Consider the following 21,951-nt stretch of genomic DNA (forward strand, 5'->3'; position numbering starts at 1 on the left):
TCTTGGAAAAATTCCAATTTAAAGTCTCAATAAAATTGCTTCTTTTTTTGCTGCTGGCACTCACACAATTCTCATCCCCAACATGTTATCAGGATCATCATACTGCTTCCAGTTAAGAGTGCAGTATCTATACAAACTGTTCAAGGCAAAGTGAGCCTAAGGTTAATTTGCAAGTAATTTAGGAAGCCTCAGCTTCAGCTAATCTAGAAAAAAGGAGGACCAAGATATAACAGAATGTCCCACCTATTTGATTTGGTGCTAACTGATTTTCCAACTGATTATGATCAACATCAGGGCTTCTGCAAATGGGCCCTGTACAAAGGATCTGTGTTCCACATATCTCCCCTAGGAATGCTCAGTACTTGAGCTAATGCCACTTAATTCCACCTGGAAGCAGTCTCACTAGCATATTCTGCTCCAGAGACTATTACAGAATGCTTCTGGAGCTTCACCAAGAAGAAGCTAACATGATGCTTTCATCTTTTACTCCACTGCAGACACTTCCCTTGTGCAAAGGGAGAGGAAAAAAAAATTCTCTGTTAACTGCAAAGAACAATCCTTGTTAGGATAGCATGAAGGTTGCTGGTCACTGGTAAGCTTTTAAGGACAGCAGATCCAAAGGGAAATCCAAGGCCTTCTTTCTGCATTTGTACCTCCAGTGATATGGATCTTAGATTCTTCTTAGATGTACAAGCTTCAAAAAGTCTAACCAGGTCAGAATTTTCACCTAATCCCACACAAGCTCACAACCAAAAGAAAGTCCAGCACTGCCATACACTACTCAGCATTTCCCTAAGCCTTGTGATTTTTCCAGTCAGAATCAATGCAAAAGAGTAGGCAGTGTATTGGATACCTTGCTAAAGTTTGTCAGCAGAGTCATGAATTGAAAGTTATGGCAAAGAAACAGGACTAGTGAAGTCAGATCACTGTGCAACAGGGTTTGCACTGTTTCCAAATTCTTTAGAAGATTCTAAAAGATGTTGAAGAGATACCTCAGATTCCAGCCCAGGAAATTCATCTGAAATTTAAGTCAGGAGTCCCTACACCAGAAACACCTCCTTCCCACGGCCCATGTCTAGTTTACAGGTACACAGTACCAGTTCAAGCCAGAAAGAGTATAACTACTACACAGCTGTACTTAAGTTAACGCAGCTTTAGTGCTTCCTGCTTCTACACTGACTAGACCTATCAGCTTAGGATTTCTAGGCCATACTGCTCTGTACATCAGAGATGCACTTCTAGAGAAGTTACATTTTAGGGTCAGTGTTCCTTCAGTCTGCCCAGAAATGAGTATTCAGCTGCAAGTATTCACAGCAGTTGTACAAATGACTGCCATGTTAAGAGTTTGCATGTCTTGAGACAACACACATCTTCCCTCCAGTTTGCCTGATAGCACCCAGATCATTAGCAAGGACATTAATCTGTGAAAAGCATACGGTTCTTGTCTTCATCAGAAACATTCTTCTCATTCATGCAAGTAACGGTATGGCAGGGTAAAAGTCACTAGAGAACGATGGCATGGAGAAGAAACACCACATACAGATTTGACAGGACAGAACATACTTGCTGAAAAGGAAGGAAGAATGAGAACAAGTGGATTTGATTCAACCAGCTGAACAGTCACAAAATCAGAAAGATGTATTTTCAGTGCTCTCGAGCCCTCCAGAAAGGAAGCTCCATAGAGGATAGGCTTGCACCAAACACAAAGGAAGTGCAAGTTCAGGATGCAACTTGTAGAGAAGCCTTGTATCTAATACAGTTGAGAAATGATGTGCACAACTACCTAATAACATATTTTTAAAGAGATACATAAATAATAAAATTGAATAAATTAAATTTAACAAAAGGAATTTAAATGCCATTCTTTGACAGTGAATATCTCCTTTATTGGTCTTACCTTGTGGAGGCAGGGGTTGTATGTTTGTATACATAGCTCTTAGCCATCAGTGAAATGTCAAGCATTTAACTGTCAAGTAAAAGGAAGTCCATAGGCATTCACTGTTTGACAAGCAACGCTGACCATGTGGGCCACTGTTATAAAAATAGTCAAGAAAGGAAAATCTGCCTGAATTAGCAAGCAGCCCGCAATAGTTTCTGGGAATTTCTAGGAATCTGAACATTTCACCTACATAACAATTTGAAAGCTACAACTAATTTCTTGATGAGCAAGAAATATCAGGTTTTATATAGATGTAATTTGTTTAAATATGTTAATTTGCACGCTGATATCACCCGGTGAGCTGAGACTTTTTTTAGAAGAGCAATGGCTAGAAGTTTAAAATATAACTGTAATCAATTTAAATTGAGTTTTCTCATTGATTTAAATCATCTGTTTAAAATCTTATCAATCTTCATTTTATTGTGGATCTTTTAAAGAAAAATAAGAATGATTGCTTGCTGTTCTGTAAGGATGGGGCAAAGACTTAACAGAAAGTGGAGCAACCACTTGCTGCTACAAATATTTGCCAGGATAAGAAAATCCAAACAAAGCTCCCTTCACCTGACAAAAGAGATTCATCTCTACTTCAACACTCAACTGGTCCCTTATACAGAAATAAAGCCATTTGCCATATTTTTTATTTGAGGTCAGGTGCATTCACATTTTCAAATTTTCCTTTAGGAACCTACCTGTGGAAGAATCTGAGGGATTCTGTCATGGAATTAACAGACTGGAATGACCATCAAAGAGCAAAACTCATTGATTCTGAGTTATCTTTTCAAAGTTTAGATTTACTCTGAGATGTTCCTTATCCTGAATACTACATTGAGAGCCAAAACACTGGGGATGGGGAGGGGTGAAGAGAACAAGTTTTCACGGTGAATAGGAAGACAAAAGCATTCTTGCTTTCAGGATGTAAGTGCAGGACAGAAAAACTCTTCCTGCACGTATATCTCGGGGTATTAGCATGTACTGTTTTCTGTCATGACATCAGATCAAACACCTTAGCTTTTTGACCAAGCAGAGTCGACTCCAATACCTACTGCAAAATACTTCCCACATAAGCTCTTTGTTTTTTCTTTTTTCTTTTTTTCCAAAAAGAGCACCTGTTCCCCTCCTCCCCCCAATTTGAGGGTTTTTTTCCTAATCTATGCAAGGCTTTTCTTATTCATCTCCTATCAATTATGTCTCTTCCAGCTCCTGGCACACAGCCTCATCTCCCCTACTTGCCTTCTCACTTAGCACAGAGACATTGCCATAATTCTAAAAAACTTCAGCATTACCCAAAAGAAAATAACTTAATTCTCATTCGCCCACTCTAGGAGGCCTCCAGAAGAACTAGAAAAGAACAGTCAAAATTTGAACTCTTATTTTTCTTGTAGCTTAAGTAGATTGCCTTTTTGTTCAGAGAGTAACTGTTTCTGAAGCAACTAGATAGCTTTGAGGGTCTGTATACTAAAACTGCTTTCTGGGAGCATCACACCTGTCAAGAACAAGATTTATTTCAAAAGTACACTGTAAGCCCAACAAGATTCATTTCAAAAACAAACTGTTAGCTCAACAGAGTGGGGACTTAGACTATATCCAGTTCACTGTGAGCACTATATTTTTTCCTGTAGTATTACCATATTAACACACATCATTGTTATTTTGTTGGGAGAACTGAAGAAAGCAGACATCATCTCTGATTTAGAACCCCTGAAAGTCAACACACTACTCTACAGAATTGCAAAAAGGTCACCAATTAAAAAATGTCCAGTTTATGCTTAAATTCACTCAGGATCCAAACCTCCACAGGAAAACTGCTAAGGATACACAAACCAAGAAACAGCTGCAGTGTAAATAAGGAAATCCTGTACATTATTAACAGAAAATCATACATTGCGTAGAATGTTTGTGTGTGCTCTCTCCCCTCTGACTTACTTCCCATAGGATGTTAATCTGGATAAGAGCCACCTTCTTCCTTCAAAGCCAGCAGAACTTTGCTGACACTAGCAAGAACAAGAGAAAGCTTCACAGTTACAAATGCACTAAAGTCAAGTGCGCAGGGCAGCAGAGGAGAGCTCTCAGCAGCAAGAGACATCTTCAAATTGATCAACACTTGTTAGTCGTTGCATTGCACTGGCTTATTTTCATGTAAAGGAAGCACATGCCACTTAGAACATGCACATTTACACTGATGGAGAGAGTAAGTGAAACTTCTCCTACACCAAAATCCTAGAACAGAATAGGCAGCTTTATACAGTATAATGTTGTCTTTAAATTAAACAGCTACCCACTTCTCATCATTGCCAGGCTCTCATACTTGCACTTCACTACCATTTGTGTTAGTTAACACACAAGACCAGAATCACCCTTCTCTTACAGAAGTATAAAAAAGCATAAAATTCCATCTTGACTAATATCAAGGTGCTATTCTTTCAAATGCGTTAAGCCTTCTAGGGAAGAGTTCACCAATGCCATCTTACTGCCTGTCCTTTGCATGGAGCAGACACGTTTACCACCCAACCCTCCTCACCTTAACAAACAGCACCTAATTGATGTGTCCCACCCTGCCTCCATCTTCCACACCATCTCCTCCACGCTGTGAGAGGGTCCTTCTTTGGAAAGCAGTAGGAAGCAGTTTACCTGATGTGATCTGGCGGGCACGCTGTTTACCAGACCCTCTGTGTCAGAGGGTGACTTCTGCGGAGCCTGCTTAACCGGTGACATCAAACTCTCAGAGGTACTGCAGCTGACGAGGTGGCAGAGCAGAGTTTGCAGGACAACGTTCAAGATGCATAAGCAAAACAAAACAAAAAAAAAGGAACAGAAACAAAAAACGAGTGATGGCAGGATGAAAGTGGCAAATTATGCCAAAGTAAAAGTGAACATAATGGATTCTGGAATAAACACACATATTCTCCATCTCTCCCCAGTTATTTCTCTGTCCTTCCTCCCAGAGTTTCACTGGTGAGAAAGAGGAAGGAGCAAGTCTTAACAGAGGACAATATCTTCTTCAAAATCCAAGTTCTCTAGCTATTCCCATTAACCCAACCAGTCTAAAACCTCACAACCCATATAAGCCTTTTCTTCACTGAGGCTTCAGACTCAACAGTGAGCAACAATTATTTGCTAACAACATATAAGCTAAATAGTCCCAGTCACTGAAGCAAGGTTTTACCACTGCTGCAGTCATAGCAAACACTTTCTAGAGCCATCAGCTCTTCTACATCACAAAGGCATGTCCTACCAAACTCCACTTTATGTGCATTGCTTTTGGCTGGGGCAGAATGCCAGAATAATTCTGTCCTACTTAGAACAGACATCAGTCTCTGGGATGATTACTTTAAGAGTCACAAGTGATATGTAAGCTACAAGCCTCAACATAGCTATTTGCATATCTAATGGGACAAATCTTGTCTGAGAACTCAGGAAACTTTCTTCTGGTGAGAAACCCCCTGAAAAAGGCTACCAGTTTTCATTCTCTGCTTGCTTTCTTCCACCCGCCTAAAGAAGGACTGAAAAGATCTGGAAGGGCAGAAAGATAAATACCACAGAGCTAAGCATATGAGCACATGCCCTTAAACTTATTTTCAGTAGCCTCTAGGCAACGCAATAACCTGTCTGTAAATGCTAGCTCTACCTCCTCTTGCCCAAGCACCCAGGAAAGAAAACTGTCCTTTGGCTTGACAGTAAACACAGGAGTTCCCTTTGCTACCACAGCTCCCTGACCACTGAGCCCCCTTTTCTCCCAACCTTCGTGGACAGACGGTGTACAAAGCAAGTAAAGGGACAAACAAATGAGGACATTGACAATAAGCAGACTACCTCCTCACAGGGCAATCGTTTTTTGCTCTTTGGATAAGTTTGACCATAGAAGATTTAGCTCCTTGTACATGCAGCAAAAAAAAAGTATCGCAGACCCACCCGCCATAGTGGGGGTCTTCAACTGTCTTTCAGAGACAGAGCATCCCTCTGTTACTAAGATGAGCTAACCATTAATTGTTTGCTTTACTCACAAAATTCCTAAGATCTACACTATCTAAAAGTCATAATTCAGATTTAAGCAGCTAATGCACTTAGACCATGCCAATCACCAGTTTTCAAACTCCAGAGCAGTCCAAGCCAGAGGAACATGTAAGGGAAATTTCCTTTTATTCTGACAAGGAAAGGACTCTGAATTTCCTGTGCTCTAGTCCATGCACTGGCGAGTTCACTGTTGGAAGAGATGGAGGGACACCATCTGGGATATGGGGCAATCCCTCCCCAGTTAGACATGAGACAATGAAACCCAAGCACCCAGTGAAATGCATCATCCCTTTGCCAACAGATTCCAGCACAAATTACAATGAAGTTATGTTAGCACAAAGCTAGCTGGTTAGTCAGCAAGGGAAGGGGAAACGTGTACACATACACACAGGTATTAACAGCAACCACCAACTTGATTAGTTACCATGGTGTCTAGCAGGACTGGAAGAGAAGACCCAGCCCTGTTACATTCCCAATCTGGCGTCTATATCAGGATCTCTGTAAGGAGAGGAAGGTAAGCAGGATCCGATCCCAGTACACCAAGGCAGAAAGAAAAAAACACCAAAGTCAGAGCATGAACGGAGACTGTGGCCATGCAAGGGTTCCAGACACCTCCCAGTGCTCCCGCCCACTTCAGTTCAGGCAGAATTGTTATCTACAAGTAAGAGCATCTCGTCATCACCACTTCACACCGGGTTAGTGTCGCACAGAAGGAAGTCCGTAAGTTTGGGGGGGGGTCACAGCACATCTGTTTTTTTCTTAACAGGTCATGCAGAGCTGGCATAGTCAGTGAAAACAGTATTAAAACTTCAGAGATTACTTTCCTGGGAGAGCAGTTAAATCTACTACAAGAACTTACAGTGCATGAACTACTGCTGCGGGCTCAGCTCCAGCATGTGTCCTTCAGCAGGAAGGCACTGGAAAGCGGGTCACTCAGAAGCAAGGCATGCAGACCTCGTCACACACACCATTGGTGTCTGACACTGCAAGCTTCTTTTCAGTTCTTAGGGGAAGGACACATGCAAAAAGGAAAACCCAGGCTTTCCACACAGTTTTGAGCACGCACAGCCACCTTCACTACAATCAGCCTTACCACTGGGCCATGGCCAATTCAATTTCTCTAAGCTCTCCAACTGGCAAAAGGACAGGGCAAAGCTCAATTTAGAAATCCCCATGTGTTTATTTTTGTAAAGTCAAAGAACCTGCAGGGAGCAGGAATATTTGGAAGGGGGGGGAGATCAGGAAAAAAATATAAATCTTGCTTTTATTTCTAAGATTACATACAGAACAATTTTCACTCTTTCTTACAGAAGCAAATGAGCAACTAATTAGAGAGAAAAGGTGAAAAGAGTGCTACCACCACCAACACCAAGTTCCATCACCCCCGGACTCAACTCTGCCTTTGCTAGTTCTTGTAGCCTTCTCATAACCCCACTGAAGGCTGTATGCTTCATTTTAGAGACATCCTCCTAACGAGAAAAACCTTGCAGGAACGGTAATAGTTAACTGAAAAACAGACTGAATGAGAATGGACGCAGAGTGGCTATTCCTTCCTGCATTGTAAGAGTGGTGATGAATGGAGTTAGCAAGTACACTCCAGGCTCAGGAGCAAGATACTGGCAACTGAAAATCCAGTCTTAATCTCTGCAGAACAATTCCTTAAAACTGCACATGTGGTGCTTTTTGTTTTTTGGAGGGAGGGGAAAGTGGGGCAAGAATGAAAGGGAAACAACAGGACTAGGAGATCTCAGATTAAATGCTCACAGAGCATAAAAGCTTGTGGTTGGGAATAAATTCCACCATTTAGTGATTTTTCAGGTGCAGCCCATGATCAGTAGGTCTCTTCAAGCACAGTACAAAGATAATCATTCCATGCAGCTGACCAGTCTTCCACATGGCCGTGTTCTATCCCTAACCATGACTACTAAGACTGGGCTGAAACAATTCCTACCCCCTCAAGCCCTCCCACTGATCCTACCACTGTTCCTCACATTATTCAGGGTGAGGAGGGAAATCTCTTACCCAGAGTAACGTTTTTTAGAGTTGTTCTTTCTCACGACAAGACACACGACAATAGAGATGAGCAGTGAGACACCTGTAACTGTACCGATGGCTATCCCTGCCACCATGGCAATGGGGAACGCTGGCAGGCTGTCTGGGGAGAGAAGGGAGAAAACATTCAACTCTTCTGCAATCCCTGATTAACAGAAGTGCAAACCAAAAATGCTCTTTGACCTCGGATTCCTTTAGACTAGGAGTCACTAACATAGTATCTAGGAATGAAAACATGCAGCCTAAATGGTAGCGATAGCAAGCAGCCAGCAGAATAATGAATGAACTGAGCACACACACCAGGAGTGTTAAGTCACTGTCCTCCAGAAAAAATTTGTATTAAACTAAGAATTTTGATTGACATGTCAAGAAACACAAGTGACAGTGATGACAACTCTAACCCATACTTTATCAGAGAAACAAAATAACATTCATCTAGGCAATTCCCAGTGAGGTCAACAGGAAAACACACGCATACTTGAAAGCAGAATTGAACTTAATGTATCAATAACCAACTGAGTAAGAGCACTGAGAACTGAGTGTTCTTTGGGTAGCATGCAGACAGCCCAGTTACTACCCACGATTACTCCAAAACATTTATATGTGCTTCTGGTGTCTCAAAATACATCTCTATACATTTTTATACAGTCATTCCTGCCCTTCTTAGATTAGGATCATTGTAAGTTATTAGAAATATGCTTACAGGAAGACATTATTGCTTTACTCATGTTTTCCCCAGTATACTTTTTAGGGGAGGGGAGACCAAGCAAGAGCAGCCAGGAATAAAGCCAACCAGAGAACGAGTACAAAAGACTTACAAGATGAAGAATACAGAGACTGCTATTATAGCCTTTCCCAGTATCAAAACAGTAACAAAGTTGTGTGGTTTTTTTTCATCATAATTAACCCAAAACGTCTTAGGCTGGAGGCCTTCTCACCAGACTCCATGCTACACTAAATACCTGCATCGAATACAAGTGAATCAACATAAGATGCAACAGATAAAATGCCATACATAGAGAATCTTTCTCAGATGCTTATCTCCAACCATGCTCACACAAAGCATTCCCAGCAAGTTCAGTCTGTAGATCAGATCCATTACCAGATACTTATGTAGTAGCAGCAGTACAACACAGTACGCTGAAATAGGGGCATCGTACCAACAAAATGAGGCTTACATCTACTACTATTCGTTTTGAGTTTAATAACTTCCAGGAGAAGGGTTACCTGACTCTAGTCCTTTCACTGATCACGTCATCAATCACTGAATATCACATCAATAGCTTTCCTGGCACTCCAGTGTTTGAGGCCAATTCATAACAACATGGTATTTCTAAATGTTAGTCCAAACTTAAAGATGAAGTCACGAGTGCCACACTTTAGAGGAAGGCATCCCTTCCTTACAGAACCTTTAGGGTAGCTCAGAGACTCATCTGCTATTAAGGAGAAGGTAATCTTTTCAGGTACAGAAGACAGAGACTGTGTTTGAGCCACACACAGAGATATACAGATTTGTTTGGGGGCATGTAAGAAGAGTTCCTTAGTTCTTGTGTTCGTCACCTTTCCAGGTGCAGAAATATACTGCTATGAAAGCATCCAAACATGTAAATTTCTGTTAGCAGGCCATCTATTGCCTTGCACATATGGAAAAAGCCACACGCACACTTTCAGAGCAAGAACGTAAGTGGCAATCCAAAACTATAGTGCAGAGCATCCTCTGAAAGAGCAATATTAACAAAAGATGGATTAACTAATACCACTTACTATGTTAGATCTGTAATTTCTTTGACTTGGTAGATATTTTTGTTGACAATTTTTTATTCTTTTAGTAAAGAGAGAAATTATGCTGTTTACAGAGTTTCAAAGAAGGTACAAAATGCACCTGTTTACATGTAAGAGCAGTCTGGCTTTATTACTTCTTGGAATAGACTTCAACAGAATACAGGAAGCTCACTTGCTCAGTTTTCTGATTTACGAAAGCACCGTCTAGCTGAAGAATTGTGCCTTCTCCGCTTTGTCAGTTTTTCTTTCTGCTGGCTGCTGACTGAGCTTAGAGTTGGAAGGGTGCTGCAGGACTGTGGCTGTGTTACTGAAGAGAGGAAGCTCTCTTCAGCAGTCTGAGTTACTTGAAGAGCCTAGCAGCTTCGGGAACTATTGCAGCAGCAGCAAAACAACATTCTGGTGATTGAGAGTGAAATGAAACCATTCTGCCCTCTTTTGAAATAGCAGAATTTAGCATATGCTGCTTTGAGAAGCCTTGAGTTGCCTCTGACAGAACTTAGATGTCAAGATTGATCAGTATGGCTTTGTTCAGTCACCTTTCTCATAGCCGATGCTGCTGTGTCATATATGACGTACAGGAACATATATACATGTGTGCATATAAGTTTATATCTATACACATATAAGACTTCAGAGAGGATAATGCCAGGGTAGATTTCTGGTGTGGAGATTGTCAGACAGTTTATTCTTTGATATACTGGCTCAGGTGGCTTCTTCTTACTTGCATGTTCTCCTTAAAAACTGCAACATGGTTTGTTAACAGGGTGGAATGGCTTGCACAGACTCCACTTCCGCATTAAGGCTAAAAGATGCCAATGAATTCTTCATGTGGCAATCTAATCCAACACATGGATGCTCTCACAGATTTAAGTGTGAGTTTCAGAACCACTGAAACAAGGATTGCTCCCACAAGTATTCTATCAACAGCATAGGAATGATGGGTCATAGAGACAGTGCCTAACAGCATTAGGGGGCTGTAACTTTTTGCTGATTTTTCTAAAATGCTTTGTGTGTGCGCATGCGTGTGCATGCGCACACGCCTGTGTGGTGGCAGTAGCAATGGAGCTGCAGCAGTTGTTCATGTAATGCTCAGGAAAACCAAGCTTGTCTGCTTGTGGCTAAAACTTCTTAGTATCACAGGAAACTAAATACTTAACTGTAATACCTAGAGACAACTGTGGCTATTCAGTGCTTAGCTGCTGTCTATTCTGAATAACCTTGCAGTCTCCTGCTGCTGCTGGATACCCATAAAGACTTCCTCCACTGAGGTGATTTTAGAGCACTATATTGTTGCCAATCACAAAGAGCATCAATGCTGACACACAGGTAGCTGGGGGTTGTGAAGTGGGCCAGGGATGAACCACTTGAAAACCCATAATTTTTTCTCAGCTACTTTTGGCAAAAATGTTGATGTTGGTACAAAGGAATGGATGAGAAGTACAACCTGTTTTGATCTGCCTAAGCTCCTGTTTAACCTGCAGATTTGGAAAGATTTTGATCAGTCTCATAGGGTAAGTTAAAACAATATTAAACCAATAAGGTTGCTTAGGGGGAGGATGCTGCATAGCAGAATTGTTTGGGAAAGTGTATTTGGTGTACTGCATCTTCAGCAGATACCTGGAAGAAAGGAGTGACCTTCCATAGGTGATGTCTTCCTAAGGCCACCCTTGAAGCAGTCAGTATCCCAGTTCCAAGAAACAATACTGGTGCTTGGTATGGTAGAGGAACATTTGGGATGTTGCACTCAGTATTGTGACTCACTCTGGCTGTTTTTACCATGTGCACTGGATGACTCAAGTCTGCCAGATGATTTGTTTTTATCATATTCTCATGTAGCTTTCTTTTTTTTGTTTAGAGAAGTTTCTTATTCTACAACTAAGCTGTTTAATTTACACACACACACGGTCACACATGTGAATGTAGATCGTGTCTTAGACCTTCCTGCTGCCTCTCTAGATCCTGCTACTGTGGATGTCAACTGTGGATGTCAACTAGTTGAAGTTGAAAAGAGTGTTCAAGAAAATCAGCTCATGTTGGAAGAGCTCAGCTGCAGCTTCCTGTTAAAGAATTAACAGAAGCTGAGTATTCAGCTTTTAAACTCTGATGCAGGGTAGAAAGTAAACTTTAACTTTCCCTGTTCTCTGGAAAAGCAGCTAGTTAGGTTCTTTCCTCCCTTCTCATACTTCTGCAGATCTAGTGACTTGAGGTAAGAACTGAGCAACTGTCATATCATTTATGCAGACAAAACACTAACTAGCAAAGCTGGCTCCCTCATTTTCCAGTAACAGCATAGTTATGAATTCAGCTGATTTCAGAGTCTTTTGCTTCTTGTGAGGTAGTTTTTATCTTTAACCTGAAGTGGAACCAAAACTGTACTGCATTTCTGGCAAATCTAGGTTTCCCAAGAGGTCACGGTTAGCAGAAAGTCTGTATCCACTTCTGCTTCTTCTCAGCTGCAAGACTTCTAGGTGCTACCCAGTATGTAACACAGACTGTCTCATTGATGCCTGGTTAGCCTTACCTCTTGGCTTAAAAGCTTAAGTTGCCAAGTAGCTTTCCAAGCTAATACTTAACTTAAAAGTTTGGTACAATCCAAAAAAAAAAAAAAAAAAAAAAAAAATCCAGCCTTTCAAAGAGCACTTCTTACTAAATATCAGTCATTCAATGCAACTTCTATTTTCTCTGGAAATGTATTAGAACCAGTTTTATGAACTAGGTATGAACCCAAAGTTTTCAAGTATAAAGATTTTCACAAGCCAGTTCCAGTTTTTCCCCTCACAAATGCAAATTCAGATCAAAGCTGAACTGCTTCCAGATAATAAAAATTGTCTTGGGCTCAGTGTTAAGTAGCTTCCTATTGCAAGCAGGGGTAGCCTAACATAAAGCACTTAATTCCCTGCAAATTTCTGTCATTATGCCTTTGAACAGTAATCCTTTCCAGATTCAGCTGCAGAAAGAGACCAGCCTTGCTTCTCATCCCTGCCAGCAGGATGCATCCAATGTAGATGGAACTGTCTGTGCTAACACTGTGTAAACACTGCAGTGAAAATTAGCTAAGTTAGTTTGCATGGCATTTTAAATGGTTAAGCCAACTTGGCAACTTAATCTCATTAATTCCTGGTTAGCCTTACCTCTTGACTTAAAAGTTTATTTAGTATCTCACACCAAATTCTGTGCAAAGTATGCATGAAGCTTCAAAGAATTTACAACACCAGACATATGCTTCTGAACAATTAAATTTACACAAAGCAAACAAAATCTGCAGAAGAACCCACTGATTTCAGGTAAAATAATTTCTCCAGCTTAGTTCAAGTTTGCTTACAATCTATTACAAGAACAGTACTTTAAAGCAAAGTCAGAATGCAAGACAGTGTTGTAACTATACTGATAATGGTATAACTTATAGATCTAGCTTGAAAACCTAGTTTTCCAGGTTTTCCTAAGACTCTGAAGTAAGTTATTTTAGCACTTTTCCCAGGACAAGAAGAGGTATTGCCAGACGCAGGGCTCTTCTCAGAAAGAAGAGAGTTTCATCTAGATGCTCTGTTGACAGGGAACAATGCTAAACAAAATTCACTCTAATTCCTTTGGTTTTAGATCTGCTGGCAGCTAGAAAGCAGCAGAATTAAGTCAAACACTTGCAGTATTCAAGCTGGAACACCAGTTATCTTTTCAAAATGAATTATGAGAAAATATTACTTAAAGTTTTCATCATTGCTCGGTGTGAGGAAAATTTCACAATAGTTCAAGTGTCCAGCAGTATTTAAACAGGTTTGCTTTCAGAAAACATCTTGCCTTTGCATGCTACTTTCTAGGACTATATCGTCAGAGGTATCTTTAATCGATCCTTCAAGTCACTTTGTTTTGTTTTCTATCTTATTTACCCTATTTCAAGCTCTAGTTAGGCCTCTGTTCAAGCTTCAGGATGGCCATGAGGGAAAAAAAAATCATGGATTTCCTTCTGTATTTGTGAAGTGAAGCATCATCTCTTCTGCAAGAGACAGCTAAGTGAAATAGCAGACAAGAAAAACAGGTGCAGCCATTTGTTTCTATACATCATTATTTTAGGTAAATGTAGAGTCACTTGAACACACTAAACTGCATCTGATTGTTCATAGATGACTCCTAGACCTCTCTTTCCCAACACTGGACTCATTTAACGTTGAGTTCTTAGCTCATTAAACCTGATGCACAAGTCTGTTGGGGGGGGGGGGGAGGGGGAAATCAAGTAATCAGCTGAATTAGCATACTAACGTGAGTCTTTATTTTCTTAACCTAGGTAAAAATCTGAAGAGGTTTTGCCAAGCCAGCCTGACTTTGCCTATCCAGGACTGCTTTACTGCTTCTTCAAAGAGACTGACAAAGAGACTGTTACAAGAAAACAGTGTGACCTATTTTATACAGAAGTCAAACTTCCAAGAAAAAGAAAGCTGGGGGAAAGGAAGCATAGGAGGAAAGGAGAAAGAGACCTCCAGAGTCCCTTCCAGCTCAAATTATTCAAGGAAAAGAACAGATAGCTATAGAAGATAGCTATAGACCTTGCCAACAGAAGTAAAAGTACATGGAATGATTTCACGAGCAGGGGTACAGTTGTTATAGCAACAGTATCTTTTTAAATTAGATATATGCATACACGTGGTTATCTTTTCTAATACTCTGAAATCAAATAGAACAGGAATGTCAGCATTGTTACTTACGAATTCACCATTTATTCTTGTCCTCAGTATATATTAATTTGGAAATTTATCAACGGTGAAAACCATTTTGTTACAGGAATAAACACAACTTGCCTGATCTCCCCCTTACCTAGGGCAATCAGACATTTTTGTTGCTCTGGGGAAATTAAAAGACAAATTGACATACAGAATTGAAATGCTCTTGAATTGTGAAAACTGCTACTAAACGCTAATCAGAAGCCCTAAGTGACTGGACGTAGCCAGTCCTTGCAGTTTATAAGGGCCAGTATGCATACTGAAGGAAAACCTGAGTAAATGAAAGACTGCTAATTGCACATTAATGTAAACACTTTTGCACTTTTAGATAGTAGCACCACTCTGTGCATCAACAGGTACTCAGATCAGAAGATAAGTATTGTTTTCCACTACGCACAAGAAGTGTTCCAAAAAGAAGAGACTGCCACTTCCTCTTCGTGCTCCTCATATTTCATAAAACCTAACCCTTGATGTAGCATAAGAGAGGAACTGTTCATAGGAGCTGGAAATGAGAAACTGTTTACATCAAGGCTGGTTTTTCCCCTGCCTCCAGTCAGCCACATCCATTTTTCCTTTCTTTAAGCAGGAGGATGTTATTTCAATTGATCTTGATTAAAATAAGTGCAATAAAGATCTTTTTTTTTTTTCCAACTCCACTTCATCAGAATCAGTTAATTCAACTGTTGCTCCCAGCTCAATTTTAACATGTGCATGTTAGACAATGATTTGATCTGAAACAAAGTCTCCTAAATTCCTGAGTCTTACAATGGGTCAGCAAGATACAGAAGAAAAAGTCTTGCATGTAATCTGTACAATGGTAATACTTGTTACCCCACAGAACAGACATGATTTATTAATATTACTGTATTTCCTTTAAGAAAAAGAAGAGTTCTGTTTTATTTCCTATGTTAACACAGTAATAGTTTGAAAGTCTGTTAAAAAAAATATAGATATATTGAAGTGTTTAAGAACTATTCAAGAATTTTGGCTGGATGGAATGGTCCTTGCTTCTTTGGTCAGAATGGCAATCAAAAGTCTACCAGGTCTTCATAAGCTTTCTGACCAAAATCAGAGAGCCTGTATTTTCCAAGCCAAAGCACAATCTCCAGTGTCGATGGAGGCAGAGGAAAAAGGAGTTGGGGATTTTTTCTTCCCTCCCCCCCCCCCCCCCCCCGAAGAATCAAACCAATCATCTATAACTACTCCCCTCTAACAACCTGAAAGGTCTGGTACAGTCAGGAAGGAGAACTGGGATTGATTTTCAGACTTCAGTTCCTGCTAATACTTCTTAAATTTTAAGAATTTGTGGAAATAGAGGGAAAAAGGGCAAGATATTCACCGTTTAAAATAGTTGACAGACTATCAGTTGGACTATTAGGACCTGGAAGAAGAAAATTAGAGAGACAGTTGTTTCCTTCAGTTCACCCCCACCCCAAGAAAAGTGATACAAACACAAGGGGAGAGGGGAAAGAACAAAACAAAAAAAACATCACACACATAGGATGAATACCTTTCTCCACAACTCTAAGTCGGATTTCACCTGGCTTGACAACGATGTCAGGTGGGTTCTTCACATCACAAATATAAGTGCCATTGTCCCGGAACTGCATGTTTGCTATACTGATAGAAGCATCTTTCTTGTTAAGATCTCCAGCCCAAGTGATCCTGTCTTTAAATGGTATGTCCTTTCCAGGGTATGGCTTTCCATTAAAGTAATAGAAAAACTGTAGTCAAGGAAAAGAGGATAAAAGAACAATCTAATTAAAGATTATAGAGCTACCATACTTCTCTCCCCATCACATCATTCTCCCCAAACCCACTATATTACACAGGGCTAGCATTTGAGGTTTGCTTTTCTGGTCTCACCACTCTTGTGTGGCATGCTGCATTCAACAGTAAGCCTCTTGATCAGATAAATAACCGTGCTATCACTTATAATCTAATTATACTGTCACAGTAAATTGCAAGTTTGGGTTCTTTTTTTTTTTTTTTTTTTTTTTTTTCCTGGTTTTGGGGTGGGGAATTGGTAGACAGGAGAAAGGCTGGGTAGCCTAGGAGCAATTAAAGGAGAGAACTGTTCTGGATTACAGCCATCTGCCTTTCAGGCAGAGGAAGCCTTCTGCATCCTAGTAAGAAAAGGATATTGCATTTCCTATCTAGTGCTTTGCTGTGTGCAACTTGCAACAACAATATTGCTAATTTAACATTAAAATGCAATATCCTCCTTTCCTCTATCCCAGAAAAAAAAAAGGAAAAAACAAAACACCAGCAATTTATAGTGTTTGTAGATGTGTTCCAGAAGCCTTGAAAGTGACTAAATGATTGCTCCTTGATTTTTAAGTGACTAAGTTACACACTGTCCCTGTATTCCCTAGACCTGACCAAAACCCCCCAAAGAAAGAATTGTTTAGTACAGTCTTTGAGGAGAAATTGCTCCTACTTACTCTAGCTAACTCAAACTAGCATTTACAGCAGTAAAGAGCATAGGGCACAGAGCTCTACAGGACAAAAGTCTGCTCTGAGCTCAGGTCATAATCCTAAAAGAGGGGTCAAGATCGTATTTCAGGATTACTTTAACTCTTTATTTCACATTCTTAAAGGGAGCAAGGCAACCTTAAGATTCAGTTCAGTCTCTGGAGCATGCTTAACAAAATTTAAGATTATATTCCATCTTCCTCTTCAAAATGAAGGCTGTAGAAAGAAGTCCCTCTGTCACAGAACAGACATTACCTGCCAGTCCTCTCTCCTTCCAGGTCATCTCCCATCTCTTTTCCTGTTCCTACACTTGATCTGAAGCTTGTTATTCCATCATCATCTGTATCAGACCTGCATTCTGGCCTGATCATTTGGCAGAACAAGCCTGATCTAGATCAGGTATGTGCATATGACTGCATCTGTCACATTTCAGTCAATCTGACACTTCTTTGTTGTCTACAGGCTGGCATAAATCCAACAAACTGTCCCATCAGGTAAGAGGTCTGCTACCACAAAGTTCATCTGTCAACCTTTCGGAGGAAATCTGCATCAGGCTGCAGTATTTCCAGATGGATTTGAAATCTTAGCACAGTCTCTGCAGTATCACATCCCCGTGCAGAAGGGGAGGCACCCAACTGGGAGTCTAGAAGGAAAGAGGAGAATTCCTCAGCTCTATAGGTTTTCTCACCTGGAAGATGTAAAATCAAAGATAAATGTCCTCAAACAAGAGCTTTAAATAATGCAAGTCACTCCATGTCTGTGATTAAGTGATTTAACATCAGACTTCTCATGAACCCCAGAAATGATGGGTTTAGACTGGTTTAAGCCAATTGTGAAACTCTTCTGTCATCAGACATCTCAATTGTTCAGAGATGTTTCTATTCCCATGCTGGGGGAGTTACCCAGGCACATGTGGTGGAGGGGAAGACAAGAAGGGACAAAGCAGTCAGGAGCTTTCAGTCAAGGCAGCCTCACCACACAGCCACAGGACTGCTACTGCTGATTCTAGAGAGGGACATGACCATCCTTTTCAGGAGAAACATTAACTTAGCTCAGTCATAAATTGATAGTTAGACCGATCTTTCAAATTAATGCTCCGTAAAGCACGTAACAGACGTGAACATGGTTAATACCTCAAGAGGAACAGAGGATTAACACCAGATCATACTGGATCATCTTTTCACTCAAATACAGTTTGCCTTCTTCTCAGCTGTGCTGACAACTACATTCAGGTATATTTTCTAAGTTGATTTTAAGTCCAAAAAAAGTTATCCTCTGAAGTTGTAGTTTAGGTTCTACAATATAGAGGTGTGGATAGTGACTCAAAATAGGATGGGATAAATAGGATATGCGGAGGATATTTTTACAGAGAAGGGAAACGTACAGGTGGCTTCTTTTTACCCATGCTATTTATCAGTGGCAGGAAATATGCCCTATTTCCTTCAGTTTTTGCCCAGCTATTACTTCTCGCTTCCCACATGAAGAGCTCCCTTTTCAAAAGCAAGCATTTTTTCACCAATTCTTCAGAATTCTATATGTCGAGCAACATGTTCAAGTACAGTTTTGGATCATCTCTATTCTGAGCACACAATAGCTTCTAGAGTTTGCACAATCTCGTGTCTGCAGTGGAGGGAAGGAGACCAACATTAACAGGTAGAAGAACCTGCTGCCTCATATCCCCCTGCCCCAGAGTTCTTTGTTCTGGTTCCTCTAAATTCTGACTCAGGGTAAGGGAGCAAGTGGGAGGCAGAAGTGCCAGAAAGCTCACATTCAGGTGGCCAAGGCTCATGTCACAGAAGAAGAGAAGGAACAACATACCACAACCACATTTGAGGGTTCTGACCCAAAGGATCTGAGCATATTCAGGCTCAACACAGTCTTGATTTTTGACTTATCAAGTAACTAAATACATGGAAGAGACTGCTTATGATTTTGAGCAATTAAAATCTGTTCTGAAACTAGGAATACTGGTCCCATTACAAATCCTTTCAAAGGGAAGTGAAACAGTACAAGGCAAAAAAAAAAAAAAAAAAAGTGATCTGCATAGAACAACTGTAACAGCGGTAATTCAAATTCTGTGGCAGCTATTACTCTGTGTATAGCTCCACAGCTCAAAGAAGATAGAGTATGTAGGAGAAGATTCCTAGACACTCATCATCTACTTTGTACATATGGCTACTACATGAACACCTCTCTTCACTAAGCAACTATTAGAGTAGTCTACAGCTGCTGCACACTCTGGCCTGTGCAGAGGACTGAAACAGTATTCAGCGTATTGCAATATTTTAAATACCTCTAGAAAAGTCCCCCTAAAATCAGAATGATGTAAACAGAGTATATGTGAAAGACTACTCCAATCTGTATTTGCTTGTCTTCAGAAGGAAGCAGAAGGTCTCTGCACATCTATCGCAGCCTCTCCTCCCAGGTTTGTTCCCCTATGGTGGTTCCTTACTGAGATAGGAGTTGCTGCTCCCTCTGGTTGAAAGCTCCAAGAAACAGAAGCTGCACTGCTGATCACTTCCACAGATGTAAATGTGCACGGAAGCTTTGCGTCTGTCCCATTCTCCACAAACATCTCCTCTGGTGTCTTGACCTCTACTGCTGATACCGTCACTGTGGGAAGAACAAGAGGTATTAGTGCTGCTTGAGGATCAGAAAGTTGCAGTGGTAACTGTTCGTATCACATTGTTTGTAAGGGGAAGAAAGGAGAGACAGTACCCCTTCTTCATCGAATGTGTGCACAGTCATCACATTACACCTATAATACAAGACAAGTCTACAGCAGGGCAGTTCGCTTCCCTTTTCTTGCGCCATTTTTTACAGGATGTTTTCCATCCACAGATGTTTCCGCTAAAGCAGCTGGTGGAAGCCAGTTCTACAGCACAAATGATGAGCTTAAATTCTTTCCTACTAGCTGCCAGAGACTGCAGTAAACAAACCCCACTGGAAGTACTAACATCTTGGGTCCAGCTATTACTTAGTTTCCTGTCTGTCTCGTATCTTGTTCTCCATCTCCGATTTCTTTATCTGTAGGTGGGACAAAAAGCTCATCTACACAAAGCTAAGGAATAAACCTCTGTGGCTCTTGGCTACACCATCTGCTCCTACTCTCTGGTATGCTTCAAGATCTTCATGTACAGGACCTCAAAAGTAAGAGCTCAGCTGTAGTTTAAAACCATTAGATCAGTTTTAATTTTTTTCTACCTCAAGGCCAAGCATGGTCAAACAGCAAACAAACCACCACTCCCAAGTTTAAAATAATACAGATTAATGTTGTGTTGCAGCACTTATCCTGTAGGATAAGTGAAATTCATCCCAGTAAAACCTGTTGAATACTTTCTTTTTATCCGATACTACTTCTTTTCTTAAAAAAAAAACAAACAAACAAAAAAAAAAAAACTGCAAACACATTCTCTCTATCCAGATTTAAGTAACAATGTATCTTTACAAACGGAAACCATGTTTTAATAAAAATCAAGATTTATAACACAGAGGCAATGCTAGTAAGCTGCTTATCACATGATTCTACATATCTGGACTACAGTATCTTAAATTTTCAAGTTTTCCTTCCTTCCTAGAAGAAGGGACCAAGCTTTCCCACTTCTTCTATATGTTAATTATTTCTAGCTTTGAATAAACTAGCTCTTGAAGCTGATGAATAAACTTGAAAACTATCCCAGCTGAAGACACTGGTTTTTTTCAACCCTTAAGACACGAGTTTTATGCTTTTAGTCAGTGATATCCACTTCCTCAGTAACTTTCCAAAGTTAGAGCAGGTTCATTTTAAGCAATTAGACCATCCTAAGGTGTAGATTTCCATAAACCAGGTTATTTTTAATCAGAGCTTAACATTAAGCAAAGCCTACGCTCTAAAGATAATTTTAGAAACTACCTTTTACTATGCAGTTTTAAGCCTGGTTTCTCAAGAAAACAAAGCTTATGAGAGCTGTGCCACTTTCTCACTTCCTCCCTTGCCCTGTGCCTACTGAGTCCATTGGGCAATTTCAACCGACCGACTGCTAAGCAGGGCCACAAGTGCAGTGGGTAATAGCAGCTGGCCCTGCAAGCCAGGCTGCATGCAAAGGTCTCAGAGCCACTGGTTTAGGCAATGAGATGACAGAGCAAATGAAACAGATGAAAACTCTGGCCAGTTGCGTAAACCAGAAAACCAGTACCTGCATGGCTTCACAGGAACTGCTCTCAGCATGGCAAACAAGGGTAAAGTAGAGCACATGCCCAGGGGATACGGAATGAGCATGCAAGTACTGCAGTGGTGGAAGAATTAAGCATACCTATTTAATTACAACAACCAAAAACAGAAATTAATATTCATACATTTTGCCATGCAGAGTCCCAGCTTTCCGCTTCTCAAGCTCACTACCTCTTCAGTCCTATCAGGTCATCCCCGATACCTCAAACTACCATGTCATCATTGCTCTCATTTCAAACAAGTGAAAGAGAAAAGCACCCTAAGGGAGGTAGATTTTCAACAAAAGGTTTTATCAAAGCTTTTCTCTTGCACATACTCTGACTAGAGGCCAAAATTATTCTTTTGTAATGCTATTACCCAATATTTATTTGTAACCTACAAAGGCTTCCAGCAATTCAATGAAATGAACTCACATCTGCTGTGCTTTATGTATTTTTCTTGCTAATAGAGTAGAACAGAAAAAACAATCCATTGTTTTGAGTCCAAACCACAGAACAAGCCTCCTTTGCAAGCATAAAAAAAGTGGGATGCCCTCAGCATTTGCATAGGAAGAAAAGAGCGCATAGACATTGTCTGCCTGTACATGGTATAGAAAACTCTTGCCACAAACAGGGCATGGGTAGCACAGATCTGCTTATTCACTGTTCTAACTTACTGTCCAGTGAGACTTGTAGCAAAGCCAAGTGACAACTGTTCCCTATAGTTTAGGAAGGTGGGAACTATGTAGCATTTTGTACAGATATTTCTAGAAAGTTCAGTTGTCATGTGTC

At 40.5% G+C, this 21,951-nt stretch overlaps 1 protein-coding gene across 2 annotated transcripts in view; it reads right to left on the minus strand.

The window, feature by feature from the left end:
* MPZL1 (myelin protein zero like 1) overlaps positions 1–21,951 on the minus strand; it is a 42,178-nt gene that overhangs the window by 9,326 nt on the left and 10,901 nt on the right. Inside the window, exons 2-5 of one of the 2 annotated variants that reach the window (XM_062597196.1) lie at positions 19,424–19,584; positions 16,007–16,220; positions 7,973–8,105; positions 4,568–4,673 (exon numbers count right to left, since the gene is read on the minus strand). In XM_062597196.1, coding sequence (XP_062453180.1) covers positions 4,568–4,673; positions 7,973–8,105; positions 16,007–16,220; positions 19,424–19,584 — 614 coding nt within the window. The remainder of the gene's footprint in view (positions 1–4,567; positions 4,674–7,972; positions 8,106–16,006; positions 16,221–19,423; positions 19,585–21,951) is intronic. The other variant, XM_062597205.1, reaches the window with a different exon arrangement.

Source organism: Rhea pennata, chromosome 1, assembly GCF_028389875.1.
Source record: "Rhea pennata isolate bPtePen1 chromosome 1, bPtePen1.pri, whole genome shotgun sequence".
In the NCBI taxonomy this organism is placed as follows: domain Eukaryota; kingdom Metazoa; phylum Chordata; class Aves; order Rheiformes; family Rheidae; genus Rhea; species Rhea pennata.